Source organism: Triticum urartu, chromosome 3A (genome assembly GCF_056163025.1).
Source record: "Triticum urartu cultivar PI428250 chromosome 3A, HENAU_Tu73, whole genome shotgun sequence".
NCBI lineage: Eukaryota > Viridiplantae > Streptophyta > Magnoliopsida > Poales > Poaceae > Triticum > Triticum urartu.
Window position 1 is genome coordinate 40528536 of NC_141875.1, and position 19318 is coordinate 40547853.

Here is a 19318-nt window from a genome sequence, read left to right on the forward strand (position 1 = left end):
TGGTCTGTGACAAAAAATTAATAGTGAACAGCATCTAGATCAGAGCCTGAATCAGTTGTGTTGTGGCAAAAATAAAGAGAGACAAAAAACTCATATCTAGATCCAGTGTGTGGCAGATTTTTTAGCTAGATGTCAGAAGTGGTAGCTGTAGCAGAGATTGAGAGATCTAGATAAATTGACTGAACCAATAATTCAGTTTTCTGAATCTTTTACATACAGTGTGTGTACAGTTAGATACAGTATGCAGTAAGTGAGAACAAACAGAGGGAGAAAAACTTCAATTATTCATATATATTCCTCCCATTATTTAGTATCACAAACATGATGTTCAGCTGGTATGAATCTAACAAATTCAGTCTTACTGGACAAATTCTCTAACAGATTCAGTCTTTATCAAAAAATTCCTGGCTCAAGCTCAATGAATCAAAATCCTCATTCCCCTACTGCCCAACCTTACCTACACAAAATTCACCAGCAAGCCGAGGGGTTCTACAGTTCAAATCGCGGCGCTCAGTCGAACTGAGCTGAACCAAAGTGGCATGTATGCTCCTACAAAAATAGAGTTAGGTTGTTTGTGTAAAAAATAATGACTATACAATATTGATCACAGTAAAAACTAGCAGCTAAAAAATTGCAGTTATATTAAAAACAAAGTAGAAATCCTTTTTTCTCTTATGGAGAAGTACCTTGTAAATTTTTATTCCATCAAAAACGAACAAAAGATCTATCAAAAATGGAATTGGGATCTATAAAAAAAATAATGACCCATGACAAAAAGGTTATCGAGCGGGTTGCAACTGAGGGCCAAAACAAAACACACACACGCACCTCCCTAGTTGCGAGTTGGTTATCGACATGCATTGCGGACCCTTGAGACACACACACACATAGACACACACACACCCTAGTTGCGAGTTGATGGTAAACTTGCAATTGTGGGCCACGAATAAACACACACACACACACCTAGTTGCGAGTCGATGGGCAACTTGCAACTGGGTGTCCTCAACAAAACACATACACCCTAGTTACGAGTTGATGCTTGACATGCAACTGGGGACCCCTTGACAAAAGGACACACACGCACACACCTCTAGTTGCAAGTCGGTTATCGACATGCAAATTGAGGACCCTCGGCACACACACACACACCCTAGTTGCGAGTTGATGCTTGACATGCAACTGAAGACCCCGTGACAAAAAGACACACACACATACACACACCCTAGTTGCGAGTTGATGGTCAACTTGCAACTAGGGACCCTTGACAAAAAGACACACACACACCCCTAGCTGCGAGTTGGTTATCGACATGTAGTTGCGGACCCTTGAGACACACACACACACCCTAGTTGCGAGTTGATGGTAAACTTGCAATTGTGGGCCACGAATAAACACACACACACACATCCCCTAGTTGTGAGTTGATGATCAACTTGCAACTGGGGGCCATGAATAGACACACAAACACACACACACACACACCTAGTTGCGAGTCAATGGGCAACTTGCCACTGGGTGTCCTTAACAAAACACACACACCCTAGTTGCGAGTCGATGCTTGACATGCAACTGGGGACCCCTTGACAAAAAGAGAGAGACACACACACACTAGTTGCGAAGTTGATGGTCAACTTACAACTGGGGACCCCTTGACAAAAAGAGTCACACACACACCCTACTTGCGAGTTGATGGTCAACTTACAACTGGGGTTTCTCAACAAACACACATCCTAGTTGCGAGTTGATGGTCGACATGCAACTGGGGACCCTTGACAAAAAGACACACACACACCCCTAGTTGTGAGTCGGTTATCGACATGCAACTAGTGATCCTCTACAAATACACACACACACATCCTTAGTTGCGAGTCGATGAGCGGGTTGCAACTGGGGGCCACAACAAAACACGCACACACACACCCCTAGTTGCGAGTTGGTTATCGACATGCAGTTGCGGACCCTTGAGACACACACACACACCCTAGTTGCGAGTTGATGGTAAACTTGCAATTGTGGGCCACGAATAAAAAAACACACACACACACATACACACACACATCCCCTAGTTGCGAGTGGATGGTCAGCTTGCAACTGGAGGCCACGAATAAACACATACACACACACACACACCTAGTTGCGAGTCGATGAGCGACTTGCAACTGGTGTCCTAAAAAAACACCCCCCTAGTTACGAGTCGATGCTTCACATGCAACTGGGGACCCCTTGACAAAAAGAGACATACACACACCATAATTGCGAGTTGATGGTCAACTTGCAACTGGGGACCCCTTGACAAAAAGACACACACACACACACCCCTAGTTGCGAGTTGATGGTCAACTTGCAACTGGGGGTTCTCAAACGAACGAACACCTCCTAGTTGCGAGTTGATGGTCGACATGCAACCGGGGACCCTTGACAAAAAGACAGACACACACCCCTAGTTGTGAGTCGGTTATCGACATGCAACTAGTGACCCTCTACACACACACACACACACGCACACACACACACACACACACATCCTTAGTTGCGAGTCGATGAGCGGGTTGCAACTGGGGGTCCTCAACAAACACACACCCCTCTAGTTGCGAGGGGACCCTCGGCACACATACACCCTAGTTGCGAGTCGATGGTCAACTTGCAACTAGGGGTCCTCAACAAACACACACCCCCTAGTTGCGAGTCGATGCTTGACATGTAACTGGAGACCCCGTGACAAAATGACACACACCCTAGTTGCGAGTTGATGGTCAATTTGCAACTGGGGACCCCTTGACAAAAAGACACCCCCCTAGTTGCGAGTTGGTTATCGACATGTAGTTGCGGACCCTTCAGACACACACACACACACACACACACACACCCTAGTTGCAAGTTGATGGTAAACTTACAATTATGGACCACGAATAAACACACACACACATCCCTTAGTTGCGAGTTGATGGTCAACTTACAACTGGGGGCCACGAATAAACACACACACACACACACCTAGTTGTGAGTCGATGAGCAACTTGCAAATGGGTGTCCTCAACAAAACACACACCCCATTATTGCGAGTCGATGCTTGACATACAATTGGGGTTCCCTTGACAAAAAGAGACACACACACACCCTAGTTGCGAGTTGATGGTCAACTTGCAACTAGGGACCCCTTGACAAAAAGACGCGCACACACACCCCTAGTTACGAGTTGATGGTCAACTTGCAACTGGGGTTCTCAAACAAACACACACCTCCTGGTTGCGAGTTGATGGTTGACATGCAACTGGGGGTTCTCAAACAAACACACACCTCCTAGTTGCAAGTTGATGGTCGACATGCAACCAGGGACCCTTGACAAAAAGACACACACACCCCTAGTTGTGAGTCGGTTATCGACATGCAAGTAGTGACCCTCTACACACACACACACACAGAGATCATTAGTTGCGAGTCGATGAGCGGGTTGCAACTAGTTATCAACTCTGAGTCGATGAGCGGGTTGCAACTGGTTATCAACTGCGAGTCGATTGTCGGAATGCAATTGGGAACCCTCGACAATTGACACCTAAATAGTCGCGAGTCGATAATTTACACCTAGATAGTTTCACCAAAATACCCAACTACAAAAAACTAGTGGCGAAATGATGGTGGAAAAACCTAGTGGTGAAACACTTACAAAAAAATTATAGTATAGAAAAAAAAGAATAAAAGAACATAGTGACATAACAAAATTATCCAAAGCACGTAGACAAGTCAGCTCGTCTTCTTCTTCAGATTTCGAAACAAATAGTGGCGAAACACTTACAAAAAACTAGTGGCGAAACACTCATAAAAAATTTATAGTATAGAAAAAGAAAAGAAAAAAAGGACACAGAGACATAACAAAAATATCCAAAGCACACAGACAGGTCAGGTCGTCTTTTTCTTCAGATTTCGAAATAAATACAAACAGAAAAATGGAAGAACAGTGGAGGGAAAGGGAGAACACGGGGAGCGGAACAGGCGAAAGGAGAGTGACGACTCGGTGGTGGCTAACATATCGATCTAATGTACTCTTGGGCTAGACTTCATATATTCCAAAAAAGCCCATATCAGACAAAGGAGACGCCGGCCCAACAAAAAAAACAATTCCTCTCCGCTGTAGGCCTCCCGGCCCGAGAAGACGATACCAGCATCGATAGCGATGCGGCAAACACTCGATCAAAACAAAGCAAACAGATCGGACGGCTGGACATTTAGATGTGAGATCACTAAAAAACATCTAGATGTGAATTAGTCATTCTGTTAGTGTTTTTTAATAGTTTTTAGTAAAACGGTCAAAATATTGTTTTCTAGATGCATGTTCTGTGCTTGACAGTGCCAAACTTTTGTTCCCAAAGCTGGAAGGCCTATGCTTTCTTGTTGGTTCCATTGAGATCGACCCAAGGAGCCGGGGAGATCCAAGATTTGGAAGCACTAGACTAGATAACACGGCAAGATGAGCTGGACGTGCAGCTTGCACTTTGTTTGATTGTTGGCTGGATGCTCACTGAAGTTCCAGATGGTGTGATTGCTGCTTGCTGATTTTGTTGTGTACTTGGCCTGGTTGTTTGTTTCCTTCCGAACTACCAAGATATCAACCGTTGTATATTTTGGTAGTGTTGTATAGCCCTCCTTTTTGTACAGATGAGACCCGCCTAGAGTGTATCGTGCAATATTAAAGTGTTGTGGGGTGCATGCATGTACCATTTTTGTTTTGTTGCATGTGGATATGTTTGGTGATGATCAACCATGGTATATAAAGCCAATCTGTGTGTTTGGTGTTCATGTGGCTTGTTGTGAATCATATGATTAATCAAAGTGTTTTGAGCAAACATTTTCTCTTGTTTGTGCATGTGGATGCACTGCAAGTGCCCCGCTGTGTTTTTTCCTGATTCACTGCTATTATTATTGCTGGTAAAATAGGAGGCACATAGATAGACGGAGATCATGAAGGCACAGAGGGTGTACCTTGGACTGGTTCTCGCTTGTTAATAGTGAAAAGTCTCTTATTTGTGGCCAGTTTATGGTGCATGATGGAAATAAAAGATTTTTTTGGTTTGACAAGTTGACATGTTTTCATCATATTTGAAAAGTTTTTAAAATTGTCACCAGTATTTTTGATTCTAGCCAGTACAGTCTTTGAGAATCTTCATCATATGTCATTAACCGATGATGTTGCAACAAAAGGGCAAGATGTGATGCATTTGTGATCCCCGGCAGTGAGCCCTGCTCCCATACAAAGAGAGAACACAACGTGGGAAGACAGAGATTCCAATTTTTTGCATTTCAAAAACCAAAACACTGTTGACAAAGAAGAGCAAATCATCTGCAAATTACTAATTAACAAGTGAAGGCGCACCATGCAAATTCATCAATCCATATCAGGGTTTTCCATCAGAAATCTCTTACCACTTCCTCTGGTGATGAAGATACCCCGAACAAGCCTCTCAAAGGATTGCCTTGCGTAGTGAGAATCAAAGATAAAATTTAGCATGTATTATAAATGTCTCCTTACCACATTCCACTTACCAAGAGCGCTTCACTCCCCCAAAATGGCGCCAGAAATGTGTCTTGATGACCCACAAGTATAGGAGATCAATAATTGTCCTTTCGATAAGTAAGAGTGTCAAACCCAACGAGGAGCAGAAGTAATCAATAAGCGGTTTTCGGCAAGGTATTCTCTGCAAGTGTTGCAAAGTAGTTTGACAGATAGTTTGATAGCAAGATAATTTGTACGAAATAACAAGTAACAATATTAACAAGGTGCAGCAAGGTGGCCCAATCATTTTTATTGCAAAGGACAAGTCAGAAGTACTTCTAATAGTGATTAAAGCGTTGTCGAGGACACATGAGAATTTCGTCTAGTTATTTTCATTATGATTCATTGACTCGCGTTCATTGCTTTGATCAGTTGTTGTGTGGGTAGGCATGTGCTAAGGTGTTGTTCTTACTTGAGCAAACAACCTACTTATGGTTACCCCCTCTCGCAAGAAAACACAATTACAAGAGATGAATTGACATAAATCTAATCATAGCATGGAACATATGGATTCAAAACAGCCCCTTACAAAACAGCTCATAAGCTGGGGTTTATGTTTCTGTTACTTCCGCAACCCATCATCTACAAACTAATCCCACAATGCCGTCCACTAGGCCCAAACATGGTAATGTGTCATGTAGTCAATGTTCACATGACACCATAAGAGGAAGAACAACATAACACATCATCAAACATTGAATAAAAACCAACATCACATGATTACTTCTAACAGAACTTCTCCCATGTCCTAAAAAAACAAACGGAACTACTCACAAATCATATTCATGTTCATGATCAGAGGACAATAATATATGATTAACAATCTGAAAATATAATTTTGCGCCAAGTAACCAACTAGCATCAACTATAAAATGTAATCAACAATACTAATAATACCAACTAAGGTTTGAGACAAAGATTGAACACAAGATATGAACTAGACTTTGGACATGAGATCGTGCTGGTGAAGATGTTGATGAAGATTAGTCCTTCCATGATGAGCGGAACGTTGGTGATGATGATGGTTTCGATTTCCACCTCTCAAAGAGAAATATCCCCGGCGAATCGCTCCACGGGAGAGCAAAAGTGCTCCTGCCTAGGTTCCGTCTCAAGACGTCGACGCTTTGTCTCGAAAATGATCTACTGATTTTTTTTAGGGAAAATGGCTTCATATAGCAGGAGATGGGTTTCGGAGGCCTTCTATGGGCCCCACAAGCTCACATGGCGCACCCTAGGGGAGGCGCGCCACCTGAGCTTGTGGGCCCATGGTGGGTCCTCTCCGGTATATTTTTCTTCTAGTATTTTTTTATACATTCTAGAATCAATGTCCGTAAATTTTCAGGTCATTTTGAGGTCCGGAGAATAGCTATTTCTTATGTAGCTCCTTTCAGGTCCAGAATTTTAGTTGCCGGCAATCTCCCTTTGATGATAGTACTTGCAATTTGAGAGAGAAAAGGCATTAAAATTACAACAAAACATGAAATATAACTTTAAACAGTAGAAATAATAGTAGAAAAATATAATGCAAAATAAACGTATCAGCTCCCCGTATGACTAACAAAAAATATATATAATATGACAGTGTCCACGAACGCCACAGTAGATGCATGCCTTCCGCGACGGCCATCCTCGACACCGTGATCCATGCCCTAGCATTCTCGAGCATCACACCGGTGTCAGGCCCGGCCACGGCGGCCCCTCCTCACGGGCGCGGGGATGCATACGCCCATAAAAAGATATGTTATTTTTGTTGTATTACAAACTTATGATTGTTAATTAATACTTCCTCCGTCTAGGTACACGTCGTGTTTCATGTTAGGTTATGCACCGTAACTAAGGAGAAGAGCAAAACAAGAGAACTTAATGTTTATTTGCTAATTAATAGCATTGCATGAAATGAACTAACCACTACATGTCGTGTTTGGTAATCTCAAGTCATTGAAAGTATGCATGCCCACATTTTTTATTGGTTGATATGTCAAGAAATAAGAAACGGGGTGGGAGTTAATGCACCGCGCCTAAGTGTTTTGGGATTATTTAATTTTCGTAAGGTGACTTATACACCTAGACGGAAGGGTAGTAGACATAATGATAATAATAAATGACATAGTGTGCGGGATCAGCGATTTGTTGTTGAGAAATATCTGATTTTGTTTTGAAAGGTTATTGAAAAAAATCTTATGTATGTATTTTAGAAAGTCTCATATATATGATGCGATTTCTGAATTCTGAATTATCTATTATTTATGTGATTAATTTGAATCAACACATGCCAAAGTAAGCATGAAACAAGATCTTTTTATTTAATGGGGTTTGGTTTTTAACGAGAGGGAAAAAAATTCAATGTGAAGGGATGGGCGAGGTGAGGAAAAAGATTAGACGAAAATAAATCAGGATATCAGGCTACCGAACTCCCATTTAGAAGCAGAGATACTTATATAGGAATTAAATACTTTGCTGAGTCACGCTTGACGTCCTCGGATGAGGTAGGCGCGACGGTTGGGCACTCGCGTCACGGCCGCGCCACCGGCTGCACGTGGATCGAGAGCATCTTTAAGCAGACAAATCCAAATTGATCAGTGCGTACATACCGGTTATTATATGTAGCAGACTTAAGATCTCTTTTAAGAGAATAATTGATCTTAGTACTCGACTTACAATGATACCACGAGTCCACGAGAAGCTGTTTTAAGCATTAATTTATAGCAACTTCCTTTTTGCGAATACATAGCACCTACTTAGGCTGGTCATAGTGGGGAGTAACTTAGACAACATGCATATGTTACTAGTCTATATTACTATTTTCATAATGGGTAGTAACATATGGATGGTAACATGCGAGCCTTCATTAATTAAGATATAGACTCATTTTATTTCGGGGTGTGTTATGTTACACTAACATATTATGTTACCACAAGCATCTCTCTCCTCATTAACTCCATGTCATGTAAACAAATTTTTCTTGAGATATGTTATGTTACTAGGAGTAACTTAGCAACTAACATAACACACCCCAAGAAAAGTTTGCTTATGTGGCATGTACTTAATGAGGAGAGAGGTGTTTGGAGTAACATAATACTCCCTCCGTCCGGAAATATTTGTCCTCGAAATGGTTGTATCTAGACTTATTTTAGTTATAGATACATTTATTTTATTCATTTTTACGACAAGTATTTTCAGACGGAGGGAATATGTTACTGTAACATAACGCATCTCAAGGAAAAATAAGTCTACATCTTAATAAATGATGTCTTGCATGATACCACACATATGTTACTCTCCATTATGAAGGTAGTAACATAGACTAGTAACATATGCATGTTACTAGTCTAAGTTACTCCCCACTATGACTAGCTTTAGTGTCGTAGACTTAGTACAACTAGTACTCTCCTTGTTCGGGTTTATTAGGCCTCTTTCAATGCAAAAGTGCTTAGATGAGGTGCTATGTGTATTAAATAGCTTAGCAACAATTTTGAAAGATAAAGGTTCATGGACTTTGGTTCTGCTTTTTCTCGTCGGTAAAGGTGTCCCGACATGTTCGTCGCTCCACATGCCTATGCGAGTGGTGATGCTCTGTCAATCTGGCTTTTCTCTGGCGTGCTGGTCTTATAGGGACGAGGATAGTGACTTCCCGTCGTCAACAGTCCGTGAGCAGTCAGTGCGCATGATCAAGGTTATCACCTACTCCGAGAGGGAGCGGTGGCGACGCCAACGGCGGCGCGTCCTCATCCCGTGTTAGTGGTTGCTGGATTGGTCCCCCAGGGTGTTGATTGTAATTTTCCTTTTTCTTGGGGTGCTTTGTACCACTGCTAATTTTAATGTAGTCTGGGGTCCCTTTTGGCAAAAAAACAATTTTGTAAAAATTCTCAACACTAATATATAAGTATGCATTATGACACTGCAATGTAAATCCGAAGGCAATCTGTCTAAAAGGGCAGCCTTGCGAAGGGTACGACCACCTTGGGGTTTTTGTACGCAAGCTTTTCTTACATTTTTGCAAGAGACTGTTTTCAGGACCCCAACATGTTCGTGCCAAGGCTTCACTTAAAAGGCAATCTGTCTCGTTGAGAAAAAAATATAACAATGCCCTTTTAAAAAGAGAAAAATAAAATAATGCTTGTAGCAACGATGGGACAATTTATAAACGAATTTAAATGAGTTACTATTCATGGTTCTATGATCTGTTTTCTTTCAAAGATTGTCCTTCCAACTTGGTTTTGAAGGTTTGTAACATGACTGATACAAGTTTTTGTTCATGCCATACTCCCTCGCTCGGCCCCATATTGCATTTGCACATTGATTTTCACAAAAGTCAAGATTTGACCAAGTTAGAGAGAAAGCTATCTATATGTACAGTACCAAATATACACTATGAAAAGAACGTTTCATGACAAATCTAGCGTATACATTTAGAACATGGTCAATGTTCATAGTTTGACTTTGAAGAAAAAAATCTAATAAGCGCTATATTTTGGGACAGGTGGATTACATTTTTTAGAACTACTGTATTTATGAGTTCTAGCGTAGGATTTCTAAACTTGGGATCACCGGGAGTACTCCAAGCTGGACAACCATATAGGTTCTCACTCTACTCACTCAAGTTTGCAAGAAGGTTACAACTAACATTTCTAAAACATAAACATGTTTGCAAAATAAAAACAGCCAAAATCATACAATTTAGAGGTATTCAAAATAAATATTCAATGCAGTAGTATGTGAACTAAAACCCAGCTCGGAAACTAATGTGTTCATGTGCGACACAGAGAATCGCGAGCTAATTAAGTTTCAAAAGGCACATTAGAAAAATTATGCTACCTTCAACATCTAAAAATATATCTATTTAGCCCTGGCAATTAATCAACCATTGTCGGGTACAAACTGTCATAACACTCAATTCAACTCTATTAAACAATGAGCTCCAAGTCAGACTACACGCTCTTCGTTGTACTTGATCGTTCCAACATCATGTGGGCTATATATACGATTGACCCTAACTGTGTCTACAAATCCCAACAGCCCGGTATACAGTGCAGCTTAACAAGTCAGAGAAATGGCGGCTTTCCTCCGGAACCTCTTCCTAGCGACGGCACAGCAGTACTACGGCGGCGTCGACGATGGTCAGCACAACATGGAGCGCCGCCTCCGCCTCTACGCCGACGCGTACATGCTGCTGGCCGTCTCCTTCCTCCTCCGGGCCACGCCCCCTCCGAGCAGCAACGCTGGCGCCGACGCCGTCACCGGGTTCTTACTCTGGGTTGCCGCCGTGGCTCTTCTGATCCTGTCCTTCGTGCACCAGCGCTTCCCGGCGGCAGCCGTGGCCGCTGCTGACCTGGCGCAGGCGGCGCTCGAGCCACTGTTCGAGCTTCTCAACTGAGCGTATACATGGGCTGTGCGTGCCATGCATGCATTCGTGTCTGGGGACTGTCGCTTATTTAACTTTCTTTTTCGCTTTCTGGTCTGGCTTTGCTTTGTCGATCGTACGTGTCTGTGTGGCTGTGTTTAAGCTAGATAGCAAGATCAGAGCCCGAAATTGAGCCTTATGAACATTCAAATCCTTCATATATGTATGTGACAGGTAGTTCTTCTTGGCAGATCTCCTTTGGCACATGATTTTTCCCCTCTTCTGTACTCTGGGCAAATCTGGGCGCAAATCTCCTTTGGCAAAAACTATCTATCATCCTTTGGGGGCAAATCTCTGGCAATGACATGAAGGAATGTTTATAAGTCGATCGAGCATGAGACACAAGTTTTCTAAGAAGGAATTGACTAGTGGCAGGTATTACCATTAAAATGATATAAAAAATAAAATTTTCTAAAAGAGAATGAATTAGTGACATTGGTATTATTCTTTAAGAAGAGGAAAATGAAAAAGAAAAGTAATCACAAATTTTGCAGACAATTTAAAGATAAATTGTGGTTTTTATAATATGCAAGAATAAGCATATAATAGTAGAATATGCGCAAAAAAGGAGTTTTTTATTTTTTTGAAGTTAGGAGTTTTCTTTTCTAATAATGAATAAATTTGTGGCGTTGATATTACCTTTAAAGAGAAATAATAAAAAACTAAAAAATCAGAAAATGAATATTTATAAGGAAAAATGAATTAGTGGAATTGGAATTACCCTTTAAAAAGAAATAAAATAAAATAATTAATAATGATAAAATTTGCACACTATTTATACATAAAGCTGAGCTTTTTAAAATATGCAAGAACAAGCATATAATAGTGAAATTTTATATAAAAATCATAGTTTTAAATAGCCAACTATAACCCCGCTATAGCTCCGCTATAGTTGTTTGAGCATGTTGCCGCTAAATAATTTCATGTATAATTTGCCGCTATAGCCTCGCTATAGCCCGCTATAGCCCAGCTATAATTGTTTTTAAGGGTTGCCGCTATATGCTATAGCCTGCTATTTAAAACATTGATAAAAAATGCTAGTGAGGAATGAATTTTTGGCATTTGTATTACCCTTAATGAAGAAAATAAATTTAAAAAAGTGAAACAAAATAATATATATATATATATATATATCCATTCCCTGCAAAAAGAGATATATATATATCCATTTTTTCGTTACTATAATTAAAGCATTAATAAAACATTTAATTCATACTTGAAATTAGCTAGGCAGGCACACCAATGTACTTACGGGTATATATATAAACAACACAACAAATCACAAATAACAACACAGAGAAAAGAAGAACTGTAGGTACGTTAAGTGCGGCTAGCCTCCTCCTGTATTGTAGATCGATCATGGTGATGCTGAAGAAGAACACGAGCGCCCTGCACTGCTTCGTGACCGCCCTCATGGTGGTCATGGCTGCCACCCTTCTCTCCTCATGCGACGTCCGCAAAGAGGTTAATCACTTAAATTTTCTATTTAATTTGCAAAGTCGCCGTTGAGATCAGACGATGAAGCAATTTTGTCGGATTAGATATCTAATCTTTGCTTTTTTTCATCGTTTGTTTCCTTACACCATATGCAGATGGATAAGCCCCATGCTTTTCCCCTGCCCGCTTCGTGCTACTCCAAGCACTTTCCAAACTGCACCGACGAGTGGTGCAAGAAGTTCTGTGGTGGCGATGACATGCCGCCGGTCCCCGGGGCCTTCTGCAACGATGACAACAACTGTTGTTGTTCCATTTAGTTAATTATAAGCGCCGTTGAAGTAATCCAAGAGGAAATGGACAAGCCAATAATATAAGCAAGAGATCAGACCTTTTCTAATCTTTGTAAACCAGCTTTTCCGACAATTTTTGTCGTAACGATTTTTATCATTGTATGTCTCGTTGGTTCGTGTATGTGGAGACAAATCAAAAGTAATGAAGCTTGAACAAAAATGGTTGATACCTGCGTGTTTACAGCATAAGCACAAACAAGTTTCTTGTTTATTGACTAGATGGACATGAGTATGCGAGCAAGTACTCTTGGTGTTTTTAACTTCACCCAAATGCAAGTCTCTTTACACTTCCAATACACATTCGTTAACTACATTTCTATTTAGCCCCACATTAATTTCATCAAGGATTGACAAAAACATACATTAATTTAGCCCCACAATAATATGCCGTCTATTTGATGAGCGAAGTAGCGAACCTACATCTAGAGACCAAACGCGCACCACCGCTCGCGGTAGTAAGTCGGCCAATTTCGTCTGTTCTATGGTCTTTTCTTTGGTTTTCCAACGGTTTCCTCAACCAGACCTTTTGGTTTTTTATGTGTTCTTTCTTTGGGTTTTCTCGATTTTTGCTTTTTCCAGTTTCCTCTTCTTTTCTTTTTATTTTTTTTCTAATTTCGTTAACTTTTTGAAATACCAAATTTAAAAAATCATGAACCTTTTGAAATATGAGAACAATTTTTAAACTTCATGGTCGTATTTTCAAATTGAGAACATTATAAACATTTTTTGATATCTAGGAACATATTTTGAAATCATGAATAATTTTAACCCGTGAACATTTATTGAAATCCAGTAATAATTTTTAAAATTTATCATTTTTTATATTCATGAGCATTGTTTAAGTCTTCAACATTATTTGATATCCGAGAACATTTTTAAATCTAAGAACATTTTATCAAATTTATTAATATTTTTTGAAATCCAAGAACGTTTTTTTAAATTCATCAATAGTTTTTAAGATTAATATGTCACCACAAATTTCAAATTAAATTGCGAGCCCAAGATAAAATTAAAGTGTGCGTGGCTCAAACAAGTTCCTTAAAATTTTCATTAAAGTTCAGGGAAACTGTTTACACTACTAGGGAAAACCTTATACACAGAATGTTACCAGTAGCGCTGTACAAAATCAAACGCTACTGCTAATTAGTAGCAGCGCGCGTAAATAAACCGCGCTACTGCTACGACTTTTGCAGTAGCGCGTACTGGCGAAAAGCGCTGCTGCTATGTTTGAACTGGGCGCACATGGCTAGCCCAACCTAGCAGTAGCGCGTATACTGGCCCAGCGCTACTGCTGCGCTCCTTAGCTGTAGCGCGCTTACGTGTAAGGCGCTGCTGCTAACGAAAATAAAATAAAGTAGAAAATAAGTAGAAAAGTAAATGAAAATGAAAGAAATAGAAAAAGAAGAAAGGAAAAAAATAAAATGTAAAAAAAAATAAAAGAAAAAAGGAAAAAGGGAGAAAGGAATAGCAGTAGCGGGTTTCAGTAAATGTGCTATAGCTAACATAGCTATAGGCGTTTCCGGAAACTCGCTATCGTTACGTTTCACTTAAACAGCGGTCACCCCCCCCCCCCCCCGCCCCCGGCCACCACTTTTTCCCCAAATCCCTCGCCCTCGCCGCCGTCTCCCCAATTCGCCGTCACCCACTTCGCCGCCGTCTCCTGCCGGCGTGGACGCCCGCAACCTCACCGTCTCCCCTCGAGGCCGCCGTCATCCTCACCGCCGCCGCCCGAGGCCGCCCTCAGCCTCACCGCCGCCGCCCAAGGCCGCCCTCGATGTCACCGTCGGCGCCCTCCACCTCACCGCCGCCCGAGCCCGCCCAGGACCGCCGTTGCCCGTGCCCGAGCCCGCCCTCTCTCCCCTTTGTAAGTCCCCCACCCCTCCCCCTCACTCATCTCTCTCTGCATTTTAGAGAAAAAATTAGTAGAGCAAAAGTTAGTTAGGGCAGTAGGGTTTAATTAGTGTAGATGCTGCTTGTATAGTATATAGTGATACTAGTAGATGTTAATTAGGTTAGGGCAATAGTGGTACTAGTAGATGTTAATTAGATGTTTTTCAGTTAGGGCACTAGAGTTTTGCTAGGTTAATAAGGTTAGTAGTGCTGCTAGTAGTAGTGGTACAGTAGGTTAATTAGGTGATGTTAAATGAATAACCTAAATGAATGAAATTAGTAGTTACCTGAAATTTTTTTCCTTTCATCATTATAGAGCACTAAAGTTAACTGAATTTTGTTCTATTAGTAGTTAAATGAATTTTCTTCTACACTTTGTTTTTGAATTAGCTTGCGAAATTTGGACATGTGGTTGCTCGTGTATATTTGGACACTGTTTCCAAGGAATGATGCTTAGTGGCCTATGTTTTGCCGGAATGTTGATTCATTTCTTTTCCGGCAATTTTCAGGTTCTTGATTTGTCCACTTTTTAGCAAAGGTCATGCCGAAATTTTCCGTGAATTTCGGCATGACTTGTGCTACAAACTAGGACATATCGAGTGCCCGTGATTTGCCGCACCAGGAAGGAGTCAACATTCCTGCAAAACAATAGGCCTTTTTTATGTCATTATTAATTTTATTAGGTCTAGAATTAATTGACTAGATTTAATAATAGGAAACATGGCTAGCAACGATGAAGGATAGGGTTCTGGTGATTGCGACGACGCCTACCGGGCGGCAGATGAATTTTTTAGCCTTACCGACGATCAACCGATGTTATTGTTGGGCCCACCGGTGGCATCGGGGACTGAGACCGACACGCAGACCGGTGCTGAGACTGAGACCGGTGCTCAGACTCGGACCGGCATCGAGACCGGCGCTGAGACTGAGACCGGTGCTGCCTCGGGGAGCGGAGCCGGTGTAGAACCGAAAGCAAAGAGGCAACGGGTTCCTAACAAACTCAGGACTACTAGAGTGGTGGTCACGAAGGTGGACGACGGAAATTTTGAGCCAACAGCGCCCGAGGAAGCGCGTCGATGCTACGGCAATCAAATAGGCTGCATCGTATGGACAACCGCCACCATCAACGATGAGAAACTATAGAAGATAGAAAATATGAGGAGCTCCCTCCTAAAGAAGTTTCACCAGATATTCTTGTCCCCGGGCCGGAATGAGAATGATTATAAAGATTCAGATGAGGACCCGGCAATGAAGAAGATAAACAAACACGCCATGACCAAGTTTAGCGACGCGTTGACCGCCTGGAAAAATCGAGTGAAAGCAAGGATCATCGACAAGAAGGAACCCTACTCCGAGATTGTAAAGGATAATCCGACAATCACGGAAGAGCAGTTTCAAATATTCAAGGAGGCTTGCGAGGCCGAAGATGCGAAAAAAAGTCTAAGTGCATGAAGGGGCTTCAAGAGAGGAACTTTGGGAGCCACCACCTCGGAAGCCGTGGTTACGGCGGAAAGAGGTCCAAATGGGCCAAGGAGGACGCGGAAGCCGCGAGTCTGGGCATCGCAGACCCCTTGGCGGAGTTCACCGTCCAGCAGGAGCATGACGTCCTCAGGGCCCGGCACCGTTGGGACCCAGTGAAAAAGGTTTACGAGACAACACCGGTCATTACGGAGTTCATAAGACTGCTGGTAATTTTAGTTTCTGATCAATTCGACTGCACACGTTAGCCATATTTGTAAACGATCGTTGTGCCTTTTGCAGAGAGAGCGGCACAGGATTGCAGCCGAAAGCGACTCGCCGTCTGAGGCATTGGCGAGGCCCAAGTGGGACACTCCATTCAGCTGGGCGTTGAACATATTGAAACGACAACCGGTGGATCGACCGCCGTATGGACGCGTGCACGGTGTCGGAGACGGCGCCACGTGGAAGAAGTACTACCGTGAGACCACGGAGGAGAGAAAGGAAAGACGGAGGTTAAATGAAGAAAACATCGACAAGAGGGTTGAGATTGCGGTTGAGAAGAAATCAACTCAGACAGTCGCAACAGCGGTAGCTGCCGCAAAAAAGGTGGCTGTAGATATTTCTACTATCTTGGTTCCGCCGTTTTCAATTGGACCAGGCAAAATCCAGAAAAAAATGCAGCGGACCTTTCCCTTGCTGACTTCTTGGCGGGGAGCAGCTCGACTAGCGTTGCACCAGCACCTGCAGCTGCACCTGCTCCCGCACCGGCTCCCGCACCGGACGTGCTAGGTGGTGCTTCGTCTTTGGCTGAGCTCGACGCCCTCACGGTATCTGTCACACCGGGCCCCTTCAATATAAATGTATAATCTCCCGTTTTCGTTGCCTTTCGGATGTCTCACGTCACAGACTTTTCTTTGCAGGCCGACAAAACCCCGTGCACCATATTGTACACCATCGGCGACCAGAAGGTGGACGTGGGGAAGGCGACAATAATGGAGCCGAAGGAACCATTGTTCCACAGCCGGCCGATCCCCCCGAACGTCTTCAAGGTTTTCGTGGCCAGTGTCAAACCGGGCCACGAGAATTTGCCTCCTCCAGTACTACTGGGGGATGACGACGAGACACCGTGGCGGCTTGGTGATTGTTGCAATGCTGGGTGGGTCCTGTTGTGGCCAAAGAGTCTGCTTCGTCTGGAGGCGGCCGGGAGCACACCCATGAGCACGCAGCCTCAGCAAGGTATGAACATCAACACCCCACCTACCCAATTAGCGTCGGGTGTCGGGTTGGGTGATGGCGGACGGGGTAAGGAGGAGGCTTCATTAGTCGCTGATGACGTCGCCATGGATGAGGATGAGGATGACGATGGCGCTGCTGAACAGTATGTCTATACTGGCGCCTCCTCAGGGTTTGAGCGTCATGAGTCAGTGCCTGAATTGCCGTCTCAACATATTATGGACGACCTTCCGGTAGTAAAGAAGTTTAGGAAGAGAGCGAGGAAAGGCAAAAAAGCTGTTTCTATGATCCAGCCGCCTCAGCAGCCTCGGCTTCAGGACCGTATAGATATCCCCGATGCGGATAAATGGCATATCCCCGGTCAACCAATCCTACCTGCAACAGCGCTACGGGCCAGATTCGGCGATCTAAAGAGACTTCATGACGATGTGCTGCGGGTAGAGAAAGACCTCATCGCCTCGAAAGATCCAGGATACCCACTCTACGTGATTAACGTTCCGCGGCAAATGTCGTACGTCGACAGCTTCCCCGCGGATAAGTTCTTCCTCCGATTCGATTACATATTCGACATGTTTCACGTGAAGAAGCTGGATTTTACGTTTGTCCGCCTTTATGCCTTGCACATGAACTACATCATCGGGGTTGAGCAGATATCTCATATTTGTGTCGCTGACCCGTACTACATGCACGAGGGCTTCTTGGGAGTCTGCGCAAATCACCGTGAATACGCGAGGGATTACATCGTCAGTTTCATGCTCGCCAATAAGGACAAGGGGGCGATTCTCGTGCCTTATCATCCCGTGTAAGTCATCCGCGCTGCTATCCTTCGTCCTTCGATTTCAATCATTCATTTGCACGGTGGAGGCTAATTAATTTGAGGACTTATTTTGCGCAGCGGCGGGCGCGCCATCCTCATCATCCTCTACCCCCGATTCTCCCACACTCTTTACTTGGACTCATCGAAGAACATTCACAAAAAGGATTACACCCACATCAAGGATGTTCTCGATAGTGCTATGTATTACTACCAATCAATGGGTGGAGAGGTCAGGGACAAGAAGATAAGGGGTGGCAGGGTCGCCTTCGGCCATAAGACCGACTTCTGCTGCATCCAGCAACCGAATGATTCTCTTAATGATGGATTCTATGTCCTACACCACATGCTGGAGTACAGATGGGATCACCAGAACCTTCGCATGGCACCTTCTTCCGGCGATGCCCATATTCTGCAATGGGCAAAGGACATAGGAGATATCGAGGATCATCGACTTCGAGCTGAGTTCTATAACATCCAGCGCGAACTTGCCCAAATCATCATGAAGGAGGTCGTCGGAAAAACAAGGATGTTCTACGGAGAAGGACAAATGTCGCGGGAAGACATCCGAATATGGATAGCCTCTCAGCGTCTCGACCTGAAGCCTTTCACTAGGCTCGGGGACTATCTCCCTGACTTGGATGGATGGAACGACATGTTGGAGTGATTGTCGATATATGACAATGTGTCCGTTTAGTCCATACTTTCTGTATGACAAAACTTTGAGTTATGCACGGTGAAACTTTATTTGTGATGTAATTAAACCGTCCTCCTCCTCAACTAGCGAAAATCACTCTAGTTAGGGCATTTTGGGGTACGATGAACTTTGTTATTTATGCTTATGATATGTTGTTTCTATTTTTGCCAAGTCTGTCTCTTTCTGTTGCTCAACTATATATGTTGCATATCATCGACTCATGTGATGATGCAGGTGCATAGATCATAGATGGCGAAGAAGTGCTACGCCAGGAGTATATATACAACAAGTGGCCGGAGTGTCAAGCCGCCCAGGTGTACCGGTTTCCGGTTTCCGAGCGACACGCAGTAGTTAGTTTAGGTTCACGCTAATGCGAGAGAGGGATACGAACTCATGTTCTCAAAGTGATAGCTCTTCTCGTGTATATCATTGTTTAGATGGATGACGATGTATTTGCAAGTAATCGAGACTTGTATCGCTATTT

General features: G+C 43.0%; 1 protein-coding gene across 1 annotated transcript; it reads left to right on the forward strand.

Annotated features, from left to right (window-relative positions):
* Positions 1–12311: 12311 nt before the first annotated feature.
* Positions 12312–12706, forward strand: LOC125548372 (uncharacterized). The gene is made up of 2 exons (XM_048711990.2): positions 12312–12416; positions 12545–12706. Exons 1-2 carry the CDS (start codon positions 12312–12314, stop codon positions 12704–12706), a joined length of 267 nt encoding a protein of 88 aa, XP_048567947.2.
* The last annotated feature ends 6612 nt before the right edge of the window (positions 12707–19318 follow it).